This window comes from Sinocyclocheilus rhinocerous, unplaced genomic scaffold (assembly GCF_001515625.1).
Source record: "Sinocyclocheilus rhinocerous isolate Xijiao unplaced genomic scaffold, SAMN03320098_v1.1 scaffold236, whole genome shotgun sequence".
In the NCBI taxonomy this organism is placed as follows: Eukaryota; Metazoa; Chordata; class Actinopteri; order Cypriniformes; family Cyprinidae; genus Sinocyclocheilus; species Sinocyclocheilus rhinocerous.
Genome location: NW_015647064.1, coordinates 619,461 through 635,640, shown reverse-complemented (window position 1 = coordinate 635,640; position 16,180 = coordinate 619,461). Strand labels below are relative to the sequence as shown.

Genomic DNA, 16,180 nt, shown 5'->3' with positions numbered 1-16,180 from the left:
TACTCAAAAAATAATGTTTATTTCTTTAAAAACTCCACATACTTGCTGTGGAGACACCTAAAAGTCTCTAATAGGACCCTTGAAGCTAAACCGAACACAATTTCTCAACACCGTTTGGTCCACATCAGAGTAAACCATTGACAGAGTTCAAACATTATCCAGGACTGCTTTCATTTCTATAAAAAACATTTACCAAAGCAACAGCACTTTCTTTCTCAACCTATCATCTTCACAATGTCCAGCTGTTTACTTCATTGTACTTTTCTCTCAATGACTTTTCATTTACTGATGTGTAATAAGCTGCTCAGGCCATAAAACACCGTTTTATACATATTTTTTTGCATATCAAGGTCACTTACTATATGATATTTTAATAGTTTTCTTATGTGAGGCAGATATTAATGGCATGTGTAATGTCTGAGACAAAACTAGAGTGTTCTGTTTAGCTTATATAAGAGTATAAAAATACAGTATGTCATTGTTCAATGTGACATTGTTGCCGAAATTAGAGCAGGTACTGATATGATGTCTCTCATTTTGCACCCTAATACACGAGGCATCTGTTTGCTACTCTGTAGCATTAGCGCTAACCAAAATGTCTGCATTAAAAAAGATGAAAACCAAGAGGTTAACAACAAACCTTTAAAAAAAGCAGCTGCATGCTGTTGCCAAGTAACTGGATTCTTGTGTTGGCTACACTTCCATACACACGTCACAATGAACCGTGCTTCGGTTTTCTGTGCTTCATTCAGATTCTCAACACACGCAGGACTTCAACACAAACACCTTGCCAACATACACAGCTTTAAAACACAAGAGGTTTTTTTAAAGGAACAGTCTTTGCAGGAGGTAGTAACCAAGCTAATCTGACTGAATGGACTGGCTAATAAAAATACAGTATGTCATTGTTCAATGTGACATTGTTGCCGAAATTAGAGCAGGTACTGATATGATGTCTCTCATTTTGCACCCTAATACACGAGGCATCTGTTTGCTACTCTGTAGCATTAGCGCTAACCAAAATGTCTGCATTAAAAAAGATGAAAACCAAGAGGTTAACAACAAACCTTTAAAAAAAGCAGCTGCATGCTGTTGCCAAGTAACTGGATTCTTGTGTTGGCTACACTTCCATACACACGTCACAATGAACCGTGCTTCGGTTTTCTGTGCTTCATTCAGATTCTCAACACACGCAGGACTTCAACACAAACACCTTGCCAACATACACAGCTTTAAAACACAAGGTTTAAAACACACGAGGTTTTAATAATCTAATCTGACTGAATGGACTGGCTACTTAAAAAGTTATGTCTAAACTGTTAAAAACTATTAAACAATAGTAAAATATGACTATAACGTGTATCTGTATGGATCCAATAACCAACTTTAACACTTGTCCTAACAGGCTTGGATTTTCTGAGTCTTTGCCAGCATGCTGTCTGTATGATGCATGTAAACTCATAAGTTTTACCATCAGTTCACAGTAAAATATGTATTCCTTCCACTGTGTTTCCATTGGATGTTTATCACATGACATTATGTGCTTTTATAGTGACTGATAAAACAATTTTTTTTGTTTTTTGCATAACTTACGCATTAGTTATCTTTAATGGAGGAAACTGTCAGTTTGGGTGAACTGAAGTCTGGTAAGTTTTTGAGCTTGGTTTGGCAATTATAGTCTACTTCATCCATCCACCTCATCACTCTATCATCATCACCCTACAGATCTTTACCCTAGGATAGGTCAAAAACATCTACTCTTCCTCCTCTTCCTCCTCCTCTTCGTCGTCATCTTCGTCGTGGCAGTGTGTGATTTCCTGCGGCGGCTGAGCGAACAGGTGGGGCGGTTTGATTTCGCTGATGGAGCGTGTGAGCTGGTTTCTTTTACAGTTGATGTCCTTGCAGTCCACACAGTGGCGGTTGCGTGTGGCCAGAGGAGACTCGGTATCTGTGTCTACGTGAGTGTGCTCCACTGTGGACTCATGGGGCATCTGGGACAGAGAGAAGAGGAGACAGAAACAAATATGTAAACAGGTATGTTAAATAGGGTGCTTGGCACAGAAGAGAGAACCAAGTGAACAGGACAAATGTGGGTGTGTATGGGTGTGTATCCTATAGGCAGTATTCTGGTACTCATTTCAGAAACATGTAACAATACTAGTCTTTTGTTAGTACCGAGTACTCGATTAGGCACTTGCAATTATGCCTAGTGCTTGGGTTCGGTGAGATTTTTTTGTTTTTGTTTTTCAAAGAAGTCTCACCAGGGCTGCATTTATGTGATCAAAATACAGTAAAATCAGTAATATTGTACAATATTATAACAATTTCAAATAACCGTTTTCTATGTAAATATATATTAAAAATGTAATTTATTCCTGTGATGCAGTCAAATTTTCAGTGTCACAAGATCCTTCATAAATTATTCTAATAGAAACATTCCTTATTACTATCAATGTTGAAAACAGTTGTGCTGCTTAATTTTTTTTTTTTTTTTTTTTTAATAACAGAATGTTCAAAAGAACAGAAAATGATTGTAATAATGTACAAGTCTTTGCTGTCACTGTTTGATGCATCCTCGCTGAATAAAGGAATTCATTTCTTACAAAAAAAAACCTCACATGCACGATTCATGGTCAAAATGCCAAAAGATATTAACATAAACACAGTCGGTCTGGTGAATATAAACTGAAAAATATCAATATATCTAGCCATGTTTTGTATTAAATCATTGTATTAAAAATATCAACATATCTAGCCATGTTCAATTAACTGAGAAATATAACATTTAGGGGTAACACTTTATTTTAAAGTGTCTTTGTTACACGTTACATGTACTTACTAATAATTATAATTAATTCATTACATTAATATAGCACTCCCAGGAGGTCTCCCATCCAGGTACTGACCAGGCTCAGCCCTGCTTAGCTTCAGTGGGCAACCAGTCTTGGGCTACAGGGTGATATGGCTGCCGACTTTACTATTATAATAACAATAAATTATGCATAATTACATGCAAGTAACCCTAAGCCAAAACCTAATCCTAACTCTGACCATATAGTAAATACATGTAGTTAATTAATATTACTCAGTACTTAAATGTATAATTACACTGTAACTAGGACACCTTAAAATAAAGTGTAACCCATTTAAGCTACATACATTGTTTTTCCATTTATATTGAACACATGAATTGTTTCTATAATATTTTTAAATGGGTATCTGCTATTGTGAACTTCCACTGGTATTTGTATCAATCCAGCCCTGTGTTTATGGGTGGGTGTGTGTCCTCACCAGCACGTGAGCGGCTCTGAACAGGTAGCTGAAGGGGTAGTAGAGCAGGTTGATGACACTTTATTTTAAAGTGTCTTTGTTACACGTTACATGTACTTACTAATAATTATAATTAATTCATTACATTAATATAGCACTTTTCTAGGCACTCAAAGCGCTTTACATTGTCAGGGGGTATCTCCTCATCCACCACCAGTGTGCAGCATCCGCCTGGATGATGCGACGGCAGCCATAGTGCGCCAGAACGCCCACCACACACCAGCTTATTGGTGGAGAGGAGACGTAGCACATGTCCATGTCATGAGTCACTTTCTGATGACAGAGAAAATCACCAAATCAACATGTCAGTGTTACTTTTTTAAGGTGTTGGTTTTATTTTTAGTTTTAGTTGACAATAATAACCCTGTGACATTTAATACACAGTATAACATCACTCTAGTAGCCTATTAATGTTATCTATAGACAACACACGTGGTGGGCTGTTGATTACCATGGAATTACATTTACAAGACTTATAAGCTACCATTACAAGCTTATTTACTGGAAACACATTTCTTGAGGGCGTGTCACATATGCTGTTCATAAAACAAAATAAAAAACTAAGATAAAAGTTCAGCCGTTTCACATCTAGTAAAATCAGATATAACTGAAATGTTCGGAATGCGAGTGTGTGATTTAGTGTGTCTACCTTCACTCTTCTCTGGATGGCACTGATATCTGGCCTCTCATTGCTGCTGCTGTCCAAATGCCTACAGAAAGAAAGAATGTGAGTGAGAGAAAAGCAATTCGATGGATTTAAAGTGAAAAAGAAGTGAAAAGGGGGAAGGGACAGACATCAGCTGGAGTCAGAAATCGAGAGGTCACTGAGTCAAAGTCTTTGCTTATCAACAGGTGAAAACTCTCAATCTGTACCCTGTACAGCGAGCTTGTGCACCAATCAGAACTGAGCAACTGAACTGCGAAACCCTTTTATATTCCAATGTAATTCTTACATTTGATTTGAATTTCAACTGAGGTAGAAAACACAATGCAAAAATCGAATAAAGGGAGCATGAAAATGGAATGAAATGAATACAGCTGCTGTAAGTGTAAGTTATTTTAATAATAAATGTAACTTGTCACTAATTTCCCATATACATTATCACACACACCACACACACAACATATGGATTATTTCTAGAAACATTAGATTACATTAATAATCAGTATAAAAAAAAAACACCTATAGAAGCTTATACTATTTTTTTATTAAAAACATTTGTTGTTCATTATGACAGAAGGACACTTAATTTCCCAGAATCCTCTAATTTACTGAATACTATTATGGTGTGTTATGGTGTATAATTGCTGTAATTACTAGATGACTCAAAAGTTCTACTCAGAGCTATTCACGTAGGCTACTCTGACTCAGAATTATGCCTTTCTATGTCAACACTATTAACGCCAATATGAATTGGTGTAATTTGAATAATCAACAAACAAAACCACAATACAACACCTAACAGTCGATATGGAAATGCCTTGTTTATATATTTTTGTATTTGTTTATCATGCAGGACATTATGCATTAGTTATCCAGCTCTGTGCTAGCTATTTTAAAACTGCATTGTATGTGTTCTATTTTCAGATTAGTCTTGCATTATTACAACATCAGAATTGATAATTATACAGTCAGACAATCCTAGGAATCATTAAACTGAAATATTATGAGATAACTACTCAACCACATTTTACTGCTGAACCTTTATTATAGTCATATAATATATTCAAACTGTGAAGTCAACATTTATTTTTATAAAGTCATCTAAAAACAACATGATGGATATTTTGTGAATGGTAAATCTGTGTTTTTGGCTGTGTGTCTTTTTTTATAATTGCAATTCAGTCAAGTCCACTTCCTGTCAACAACTAACAGGGTCCATTTCTAAATTCTGTATGTACACACACACACACACACACACACACACACACCTGTGCTGAGGAAGGAACAGAGGCAGCTTTACTCACTTGTATAGTTCTGCCAAGAAAATGTCCAAGCCCTGCAGTTCCTCGAACAGAGCTGTGAATGAGAGGGCAGAACCCTGTCATGATTGGGTTTCACATCTCTTTTTCTTAGCCTTTCAAGTGTGACATCTCATCTCACTCTTTCTCTTTCTCTGTGTGAGCATTCCTTTCTTTACTGAGATTCTCACAAGAAGGTCTTTTTCACACTACACACATAAGCGTAACTGTGACAGCAGGCACACATTGTGCTTTCACAGTGACAGAACTGCAGCTCTATCCAGAATATAAAGTAAGTTATAGGTTACAACAGTAATATTTCCTGTAGTAATGGCCATATTTTATAAAATGGTTTTTGGAATTTGGCCATTCATAATTATTACAAAACTGGTGATAATAAAATATAATTTAAATGTGAAAAGGGATTACATTTACATCCAAATGGTAATAAAGCTACATGGAACACCATAAACTGCTATAAAATCCTATGTTGCAAAAGACTGCATTGATGAATAGGCTTACATTACATAGAATATTTACCATATGAACAACTGCAAGTAGTTCAGCACCTACTTGCAGTTATGCATCACCAGTGTGCTTACAGCAACAATGCTGTAACCTGTTATTATGGGCGCCTAAAATAAATATGTGCTGCTTACGTGCAGTGTGAAACAGGCCAATGGCTGATTTTACTGATATATGGCAACACTTACAGCTTTTGTCTGTCCAAACATGCAGCTCCTGAGCCAATTCAGGAATCACCAGGAACGTCCGCCAACCCTGACGCTTCTTGGACTTAAGAATATCTCCAAAAATGTGATCCCCAATGTACACAATATCCTTCCCTTTTGCTCCAAGCAGGTCACACACAATGTCAGAAGAACCTGGGCAGAGATGAAAACACATTAGTCAGAAATTACTAATTTTCACATACATAAGGCATACTCAATACTCAGCATAGAAAAAGCTGCATAATGAACTCCTTTTATTACAATATTTGCTCTTCCAATGTGATTTTATGCCTTTGTTTTTTTCAGCCTTGATGTCCAAGCAACAGCAATATGAGAATTTTAATATTTATCATAGCGCAATTTAAATCACAATAATTTTATTTGTAAAAAAAAATCTCAGTATGACTTGATTTATTATGAATATCAATGCTATTGCTGATTTTAGTGAAACAGAACTAAGGTTAACACTTTACACTATAATATTCATTCTATTTAGATGCATTAACTAACATTAACTAACAAGGAACAATTCATTTGTTACAGTAATTATAAATATTGGTAGCACTTTATTTTACAGCCATGTTCTACATGTACATACTATGTTATAGTAATTACAATAAATGGGGAATAACTAGGTACTAGCCATGAATCTAAACCTAACCTTAACCCATGTAGTTACCTTATATTACCCAGTACTTTCTTTGGTAAGTACACATACTGTCAAATAAAATGCAACTTTAATCTTTGTTAAAGTTAGTTAATAAAAATACAGCTCTTTATTGTTAGTTCATGTCAGCTCAGGTTTATTAAAAAATATTAAGCGAACTTTTGATTTTAATAATACATTAGCAAATGTTGAAATGAACATTAACTAAGATTATTCAGTGCATCAGAAGTATTTTTCATGTTAACTAATGCTAACTAATGTGAGTATTACTGGACTAAGTGACTGTACACATGCAGTGAAAAATCATGTGATAAAGTGTAGTAAACCAGATGTCCTTGTGATCTATGTGTATGGACCTTGAGGAGATACATCTGTGTGTATGTGTGTGTTTGTTTGTCCATACAAGTATATAAATATATATACAATGATGAACTGCCTTTAACTGAAAAATGAGTGTTTACTATTGTCACTTTGCATTATTGACACACTATTTTCCTAATTAATGCTGTACAGTTGCTTTGACACAATCTGTATTGTTAAAAGCGCTATATAAATAAAGGTGACTTGACTTGACTTGACAAGTGTGTCATTTGCATCTTTATCCAAGAATTTCCAGTACCTCCAGAGTAAACAATGCCATGTTGTAAAGGTCCAGTGTATGTTCCTATTTTCAGCCGGCCTGTAGTCTGTGATAGAGAACATATTGATTAATATTCAGACTGTCTGAATATTCATTCCATGTACTTCAGTGGTTCTCAACCAGGGGTCCAGGGCCCACTCAACACACTTCCAAGGGGCCCACAAGTTGACTTAAAATAGGAAAAACAAGCTTTAAAATAAGTTAAAACATGAAAGGTTGTGCAATTTAAAATAATAATAATAAAAAGTCATGAAAATGTTTCTCTAGTTATGCAAAGCTCTAAAATTATTTATTGTGTAGAAATACCAAAAATATCTCTGGTGGCCTTTGAATATTGTCTTAAAAGATGGGGGTCTTGGGAGTCAAAAAGGTTGAGAAACACTGATAAACATCATTACTGTTGCCTATTTTTGTCAGCACAAATAAATAACAACTCACAAAGAATAAACCGTGCCTGTCCGACTCACTAAATTAACTATGCAAATCAGGGAATGGTTCAAATACACCCACAAAACAAGAACTCAGAGCAATTTTGCATTTTGCATCTTGTTGGGGTTACAGACAGGTTTTTGCACCGAAATATCTTTCTTAGAAGTGGCACAACGGTTCAGTGAACTGTTTAGCTGCTTTACACTGCAAAGGGATGACAGGAAAGAGATTTTTTCTATTGTGCTCAGCAGACTTCAGTATAAACGCTCAATACTCAGCGCTGACTAACCTTCTGTGTGATCGTGTTCAGCAGGATAAAATGTTCCAGAATGTGCAATACTGCACCTGCTGACTTTGAGAGTCTGCTTCTGTTTTTGTAATAGTAGAGCTTTTCGTTTGATGTACTCACCGTATCCACCTGTCTTAGAACAGTTCCCTCTCCAAAAAATAAAGGCTTTCGGGCATCTACTAGGATGAGGTCGAAGTATGATTGCCATGGACGGTGTGAAGTGCCATGCTATAACATAAAACATTACTATGAGCAACAATATATGACAGGAAACTCTTTTTAAAGGTTTAATGACAGGCTGAAAAAACAATGTCTATACCTTTGGGCCATGGGGGAAGTCAAACAAGTACGTCATAATTTTCTGTAAAACAAATCAAAACAAAAAGATGATGGTTTGTATGTGTTCAAGTTTTAAACAAACCAGTTGCATGTGCAGTTGTCTATTGCTCTGATTTAAAACCTAGTGAGCTGCATACAAAGGGATTTTTAAAGGCACAAAGCTGTTTGAAAATCATAGCCTTAACTATGCTGCCTACTAAGATTTAGATTTATTTAGCAAATGTATTTAGATTTATTTAAGGTGTAAGTTTACACACACACACTGTTTTTCTTATTTTAATCTGCATCCAAGAAAGAACTCTTAATTTTTCAACAATTTGTATTTTTTTTAGCTCTCAAGTCTTGGAATCTGGAAATATGAGGGAATTTTAAAAGTGTGTTTTGTTGACAAGAAAATATAACTGAAATTTAAAAAAAAAAGCTGTAAAAATGTATAGTGTTTTTCCTTGACAAAAAAAAATAAATGAAAAAAAAAAAAAAAAGCTGTAAAAATGTATTGGGTAGATATTGAGAAATTGGTATTTGTGGGTAAAAAAAAAAAAAAAGATTTATCAAACTGCTAAAAGCTCAAAATTGTAATGCAAGCGGACATTGTATTTCTTATTTTATTTTGTTCCCAACAAACAAACAACTGTCATTTTTATTTATGAAATATATATGGTAGTACATTTTCTAGTAAATTGCTATTTGTACGTAAAAAGTCAGAAATGTTCATTAAAAAGGTAGTTGAGCGTAGCACCATATTTAAAATTTGACAAGAATGAAAACAAGGCTTAGGGACAGAAGTACAATGCATTTAAAGTTAGTTATGACATGAGGGTGAGTAATTAATGACAGAATTTTCATTTTTGGGTGAACTAACCCTTTAATGGATTATTTACCAACAGACTGATTATTCAGCTAATGAAATCTTTCCGAAAAAACTTTCAGTAGACCAAAAGAGTTTTGAAAGCTATGCTGTCTACCCTGATTAAGGTCGCATAAACACATTTCATTACACCAAATACACAAAATAATGTTCTTTTTAGCAGCATCATATGACCCCTTTAAAATTGATTATTTTAACCAACATTTGTGTGTGGCATGTTATTAGAGTACTGATCTGTTCGCTTACACAAATCAGCCAGTGTAAAGCGATCCAAATCTCTCATGTTAGCATGTTCTCAATATGCAGCTAGTTCTGAAACAAATCTCATGTATGTATTTGCATCAGTAAACTCACATCTGTGTATTTGTAGTCACTGTTGGTGGCTAAGAAAACTTTAGCGACTTCATTCATGCGGCTCAGCAGCAATGGCAACTTGGCCTAAAAAAAAGAAAAGAAAAGAAAAATCAGTTATTCTCAGAAATACAACACAAACACAACAAGGCAAGTCAGTAACTTCAGAAATTAAAAGACAAACTTACATCTTTCACAACATACTTCTCCAGGTTTTCCACTGTTTTCTTTTTCAATGTTCCCTGAGAAAATAAATAAAACTTTTAACAGTAGAGCAAGCTTATGATAACGAATCTAAAAGACTTAAATCAGGAATCCAGTACCTACCTGTACCATTTACATCCATTTCACAGTTAATCATAGCTGCCTGCTATTTGACAGATTACTCTGACAGAAGGAGAAACAGATAACCTTTTTACCTTGAAATGTACCCAGTCTACAGCATCTCGGACATCTTGGAACATGCTCTTGAAGGACATGAAGAGGTCTCCATCCTTAAAGCCCTTTTCACAGCTAAAGGTTTAAAAAGAACAAAGGGACAGCAGAGTAAGAGGCCGAGCTCCAGCTCTGACACATTTTATCGACAGTCAGACATGTTTAATATCGACAGTCAGACATGTTTAAATGGGACAGTCTTCCCTTGTTTGAGGTTGTCCGAGCCAAACAGGAAAGCTCTCTCCCCCTAAAAGGACCAACAGGTGTTTCAGAGGACATGCATCCATACCAAAACACAAATCACAGATTTTCTAGACTAAAAAGGTCTGGCTGTTGTTGTTTTTTTCTTTTTTTTTTCTTTTCAGAGCATGAGTAGAATTATTTCCATGCCATTTAAAAGTTATAAATTTAATCTTTTTTATTTTACATGCACTTTGATTAGTCATTAGCCAGTTACAGTAAATGGATGATAAATTATGGCATGCACGAACATGAATCCAACCACAGACTACAATCTGCTTGTGTCATCCTGTTTTATAGCATAGTTGTAAATGTTTTATGCTGTATTAGGATTTTCTTATCAAGACATAACGTGTTTGCTGGTGAACTGATATAGAGAGCTTCAAATAGCCTCACCCACAGTAAATGATACAGATTTACTGATACTGAATCAGTGGTATGGCTGTATGCAGTGTCCAAGACAACAGATTAATAGAATCATAGTCACTGGAACTCCTACCTTGAATAACGGTCACAGTTTGAGAAGAAGTCAACCAGGCAGGCTAAAAGGTATGTTTCTGTGCAGAGAGAGAGAAAAACATATACAGGTGCATCTCAATAAATTAGAATGTTGTGGAAAAGTTCATTTATTTCAGTAATTCAACTCAAATTGTGAAACTCGTGTATTAAATAAATTCAATGCACACAGATTGAAGTAGTTTAAGTCTTTGGTTCTTTTAATTGTGATGATTTTGGTTCACATTTAACAAAAACCCACCAATTCACTATCTCAACTAATTAGAATATGGTGACATGCCAATCAGCTAATCAACTCAAAACATCTGCAAAGGTTTCCTGAGCCTTCAAAATGGTCTCTCAGTTTGGTTCACTAGGCTACACAATCATGGGGAAGACTGCTGATCTGACAGTTGTCCAGAAGACAATCATTGACACCCTTCACAAGGAGGGTAAGCCACAAACATTCATTGTCAAAGAAGCTGGCTGTTCACAGAGTGCTGTATCCAAGCATGTTAACAGAAAGTTGAGTGGAAGGAAAAAGATGCACAACCAACCGAGAGAACTGCAGCCTTATGAGGATTGTCAAGCAAAATCGATTCAAGAATTTGAGTGAACTTCACAAGGAATGGACTGAGGCTGGGGTCAAGGCATCAAGAGCCACCACACACAGACGTGTCAAGGAATTTGGCTACAGTTGTCGTATTCCTCTTGTTAAGCCACTCCTGAACCACAGACAACGTCAGAGGCGTCTTACCTGGGCTAAGGAGAAGAAGAACTGGACTGTTGCCCAGTGGTCCAAAGTCCTCTTTTCAGATGAGAGCAAGTTTTGTATTTCATTTGGAAACCAAGGTCCTAGAGTCTGGAGGAAGGGTGGAGAAGCTCATAGCCCAAGTTGCTTGAAGTCCAGTGTTAAGTTTCCACAGTCTGTGATGATTTGGGGTGCAATGTCATCTGCTGGTGTTGGTCCATTGTGTTTTTTGAAAACCAACGTCACTGCACCCGTTTACCAAGACATTTTGGAGCACTTCATGCTTCCTTCTGCTGACCAGCTTTTTGAAGATGCTGATTTCATTTTCCAGCAGGATTTGGCACCTGCTCACACTGCCAAAAGCACCAAAAGTTGGTTAAATGACCATGGTGTTGGTGTGCTTGACTGGCCAGCAAACTCACCAGACCTGAACCCCATAGAGAATCTATGGGGTATTGTCAAGAGGAAAATGAGGAACAAGAGACCAAAAAATGCAGATGAGCTGAAGGCCACTGTCAAAGAAACCTGGGCTTCCATACCACCTCAGTAGTGCCACAAACTGATCACCTCCATGCCATGCCGAGTTGAGGCAGTAATTAAAGCAAAAGGAACCCCCTCCAAGTATTGAGTACATGTACAGTAAATTAACATACTTTCCAGAAGGCCAACAATTCATTAAAAATGTTTTTTTTTATTGGTCTTATGGAGTATTCTAATTTGTTGAGATAGTGAGTTGGTGGGTTTTTGTTAAATGTGAGCCAAAATCATCACAATTAAAAGAACCAAAGACTTAAACTACTTCAGTCTGTGTGCATTGAATTTATTTAATACACAAGTTTCACAATTTGAGTTGAATTACTGAAATAAATGAACTTTTCCACGACATTCTAATTTATTGAGATGCACCTGTATAGAAAGAAGGAGATTGTGAAAGTTGTTCTCAGATCCTGTTTATTTTTGTATATAATTGAAATTATATACCACTGTTCAAATGTTTGGGGTCAGTAAGAATTTTTTATTTATTTATTTTTTAAAGACCAATGACAGTAAAAACATTTCCATTTCAAATAAATGCTGTTCTTTTGAACTTTCTATTCATCACAGAATTCTAAAAAGCAAAACAAAAAGGATTACGGTTTCTACAAAAACATTAATCAGCAAAATCTATTTTCAACATTGATAAAAATAAGAAATTTTTCTTGAGCAGCAAATCAACGTAGTATAATGATCTCTGAAGGATCATGTGACACTGAAGACTGGAGTAATGGCTGTTCCAATTTACATCGCAGGAATAAATTACATTTAAAAATAAATCCAAACAGAGAACAGTTTTTTAAAATTGTAATAGCATTTCACAATATTACTGTTTTACTGTATTTTTGTTTAAATAAATGCAGCCTTGTTGAGCATAAGAGACTTCTTTTAGAAACATTAAAAAAAAAATCTTACTGGCCCAGAACAATAGTGTGCATGTTTGTAACTGGCAGCAATCACAAGCATATTTGATGAAAGTGCATTTGAAAATGCAACAACATTTTTTTCTTGAAAACAATGCAGTCATTGCAGTTAAGAAGGTATTTGTCTAAAACTCTCACGTCATTTGATTAGTTCAAGTTATAATTTGCTTTAAATGTTAAATTCTGGTAATATCTACTCACCTAATGTCATTCCAAACACATGGCCTTTTTTCCCAAACAAAATGGCAAAGCTGCTTTTTTCTGTATGTTCTCATAATGCATAATGATTACAGATCAAGTTCAGTTAGATCTTAGCATTGTTTATTAAAATATGTTTTAAAATATGAATGAAAAAATAATTTTCTGATTTTAATGTAATTTATGTTTTACAGTTATGACCTTAAATATCAAACCAAAATGAATCTCTGAATCACCATGAATGAATCACGTCATTACTCACACTCTGTTCTACAATATACAAAAAAATACAAAATCCAGAGAATAATTGCACACAAATACAATTGGAACCTGTTTCTGATGAATATATACATTATGGCAGTTAGTCAGTTAAAACAAATATTCTCAGGAAGTGACTCAGGAATTTCAAATAAACACACACTCCTCATCAGTGTTGGGAGTAACGCATTACAAAAGTAATAATATTACAGTAGTATATTACGTTTTGCTGTAACGCAGTAATATAACGCATTACTAATCAAATTTGGGTAATATTATTACTCGTTACAATCTCAGTAACGCAAGTTACAACAACATATTATTAACACCGCAAAACAGCACCAGAGAAAAAAATTCAGATGGTTGAGATGACTGCAGAGACGGATTCTACATTTGTGAGATGGACACACTCCTGTTATTTTCAGTTCATCGGAGAAAAGGATAAGAATGCTTAGCAATATGTGCGACACCAAACTCTCAACATGGAGAAATAGCACGAGTAAAACCTGGAAACACCTGGACTGGTGCCACTAACACTAAGCTATCGGAGAGAGAGCTGCGGGGTCGGAGAAGAGAAAAAGACGGCGGACGAGCGCAGACAAGCAACAAAAATTAAGTTTAACTAAAAATAACAAAATATGTTTTTATTAAATCATAGTCTATATGTAAAATGATGTGATAACTTCCCCGTGCTGAGATGCGTCGTATCATGTGTCGACGATAGCCAGAGATATTGTCAAAACAAAGCATCAAAAATTGGCAATATTACGAGGATTTAGCATTTCCAAGTAATGTAGGCCTGTTACATTCTTCTTATTATTAGGCCTATTATTATTATTATACTTCTGTGGATATTTTGGTGAAAGTAACTCAAAAGTAACTCAAAAGTAGTGTAACGCATTACAATTCAGAGACAGTAATATTGTAATGTAACTAATTACTTTCAAAAGACAGTAACTAGTAATATATAATGTATTACATTTTGGAAGTAACTTGCCCAACACTGCTCCTCATACACACATACCGGAAGTACTACAAGTTAAAAAAGCCACTGTTAAAGGAACACTCCACTAATTTTGAAAATGGGCTCATTTTCCAACTCCCCTAGAGTTAAACAGTTGAGTTTTACCGTTTTCGAAGCCTTTAATGTGTCTCTAAACGGCAGCCAGTGACAGGGCTATGTAGGACAGTGATTATATTACAGTAGTATATTACTTTTTGCTGTAACGCAGTAATATAAGGCATTACTAATCAAATTTGGGTAATATTATTACTCGTTACAATCTCAGTAACGCAAGTTACAACAACATATTATTAACACCGCAAAACAGCACCAGAGAAAGAAATCTGGGGGTAAAATAGTGTCTATATTCTGTTGCTGGAATTAGATGGTTGAGATGACTGCAGAGACGGATTCTACATTTGTGAGATGGACACACTCCTGTTATTTTCAGTTCATCGGAGAAAAGGATAAGAATGCTTAGCAATATGTGCGACACCAAACTCCTAGAGTTAAACAGTTGAGTTTTACCGTTTTCGAAGCCTTTAATGTGTCTCTAAACGGCAGCCAGTGACAGGGCTATGTAGGACAGTGATTAAGTGCCTACCTGGAAGGTTAAAGAGTGTGTTGAGGATGTAGAAGCGTTCTGTGTCATCACGCTGGATAAACTTGTTGGGATAGAGCTCTCGGGTGTCAGGGCTGGCAGGGAACACAGGAACATTATGAGCACATACTCCATAGGTTTCATCAGAGTTCAGTGACCAAGACCATAAAGGCAGGGCCTGATGGGGGCCGGGATTACTCACCCTCGCAGGAAGTTAAATCCGTGGACACAGACCAGGATGTTTCCATAAGCATCTACCTTCAGGAGGTTGCCATACATGGTGTCAAACACCAGACCTCTGTAAAAACATTAAAAACACACGGATACGTTCTTTTAAAAAAATAAAATATAGGGTTAAATGTATTATTTATCCTATAAACATAATATAAAATGATAGTCTTGGTACTGACAACTGTCTCAAATATGGTCTGCCAATGAGAGTTCATTACCTTGTAGGGAAAGTGGGGTCGTAAACAAATCCGAGCAGTTCCTGCGGGTAGCCAATGGAGACCAGCCGCTCCACAGTCAGATCAAAGCCCAACGATTCGTATTCAGGTGACTTGTATACTATTGATAGAGAGATATTCAGTAAGATATATTGAACAGGACAATTAAAATAAACAGACTATTATAAAATTCCATCTGTTAGATCATGTAAAATTTGAGAGTCTTGTAAAATTAAGATTTTGTTCCCCATTTTAGTTCAGTTGTGGCCACATTGTTCTAATTAGTTCCGTCGTTTTAGTTTCATTGTGGCCCCTTTATACTAAATAGTTCCGTAGGTTTAAAGGTGCCATAGAATGGAAAACTGTAATCCTGAGCACCACTGACAAGCATCTGATCTTGTAAAATGTGTGGTAAATACTGCCGCTGTAGTTTACACAGCCCGTGCGATCGCAAATCTCGAAAGTGAAAGTAAAACGCGATCGTGCATTCGCAAGCAGTTTCAATGCCCCGCATATTAATTGCGGCTCCCTGATGTCCGCATTTTATATACAGTATAATTACCCAACAATATAACTGCGAGAGAAAGTATTGAAATATATATTTTCCCTGTGTTTCCTTCCTGCTGTGTGAGCTACTGAAATGAGCCGCACTGTGAAACAGCCAATCAGAGCAGAGCTCAACATTGAGCC

General features: G+C 35.9%; 1 protein-coding gene across 1 annotated transcript in view; it reads right to left on the bottom strand.

Moving 5' to 3' along the window:
- Nucleotides 1-901: 901 nt before the first annotated feature.
- Nucleotides 902-16,180, bottom strand: part of LOC107708657 (cytosolic purine 5'-nucleotidase-like) — a 29,233-nt gene continuing 13,954 nt past the window's right edge. Inside the window, exons 4-18 of the mRNA XM_016512951.1 lie at nucleotides 15,494-15,611; nucleotides 15,247-15,342; nucleotides 15,048-15,139; nucleotides 10,781-10,838; nucleotides 10,026-10,119; nucleotides 9,795-9,848; nucleotides 9,610-9,693; nucleotides 8,368-8,409; nucleotides 8,169-8,276; nucleotides 7,310-7,376; nucleotides 6,006-6,176; nucleotides 5,299-5,350; nucleotides 3,726-4,040; nucleotides 3,292-3,349; nucleotides 902-1,991 (exon numbers count right to left, since the gene is read on the bottom strand). Of these exons, the coding sequence (XP_016368437.1) occupies nucleotides 1,755-1,991; nucleotides 3,292-3,349; nucleotides 3,726-4,040; nucleotides 5,299-5,350; nucleotides 6,006-6,176; nucleotides 7,310-7,376; nucleotides 8,169-8,276; nucleotides 8,368-8,409; nucleotides 9,610-9,693; nucleotides 9,795-9,848; nucleotides 10,026-10,119; nucleotides 10,781-10,838; nucleotides 15,048-15,139; nucleotides 15,247-15,342; nucleotides 15,494-15,611 (1,646 nt within the window). The 3' untranslated portion in view covers nucleotides 902-1,754. The remainder of the gene's footprint in view (nucleotides 1,992-3,291; nucleotides 3,350-3,725; nucleotides 4,041-5,298; nucleotides 5,351-6,005; nucleotides 6,177-7,309; nucleotides 7,377-8,168; nucleotides 8,277-8,367; nucleotides 8,410-9,609; nucleotides 9,694-9,794; nucleotides 9,849-10,025; nucleotides 10,120-10,780; nucleotides 10,839-15,047; nucleotides 15,140-15,246; nucleotides 15,343-15,493; nucleotides 15,612-16,180) is intronic.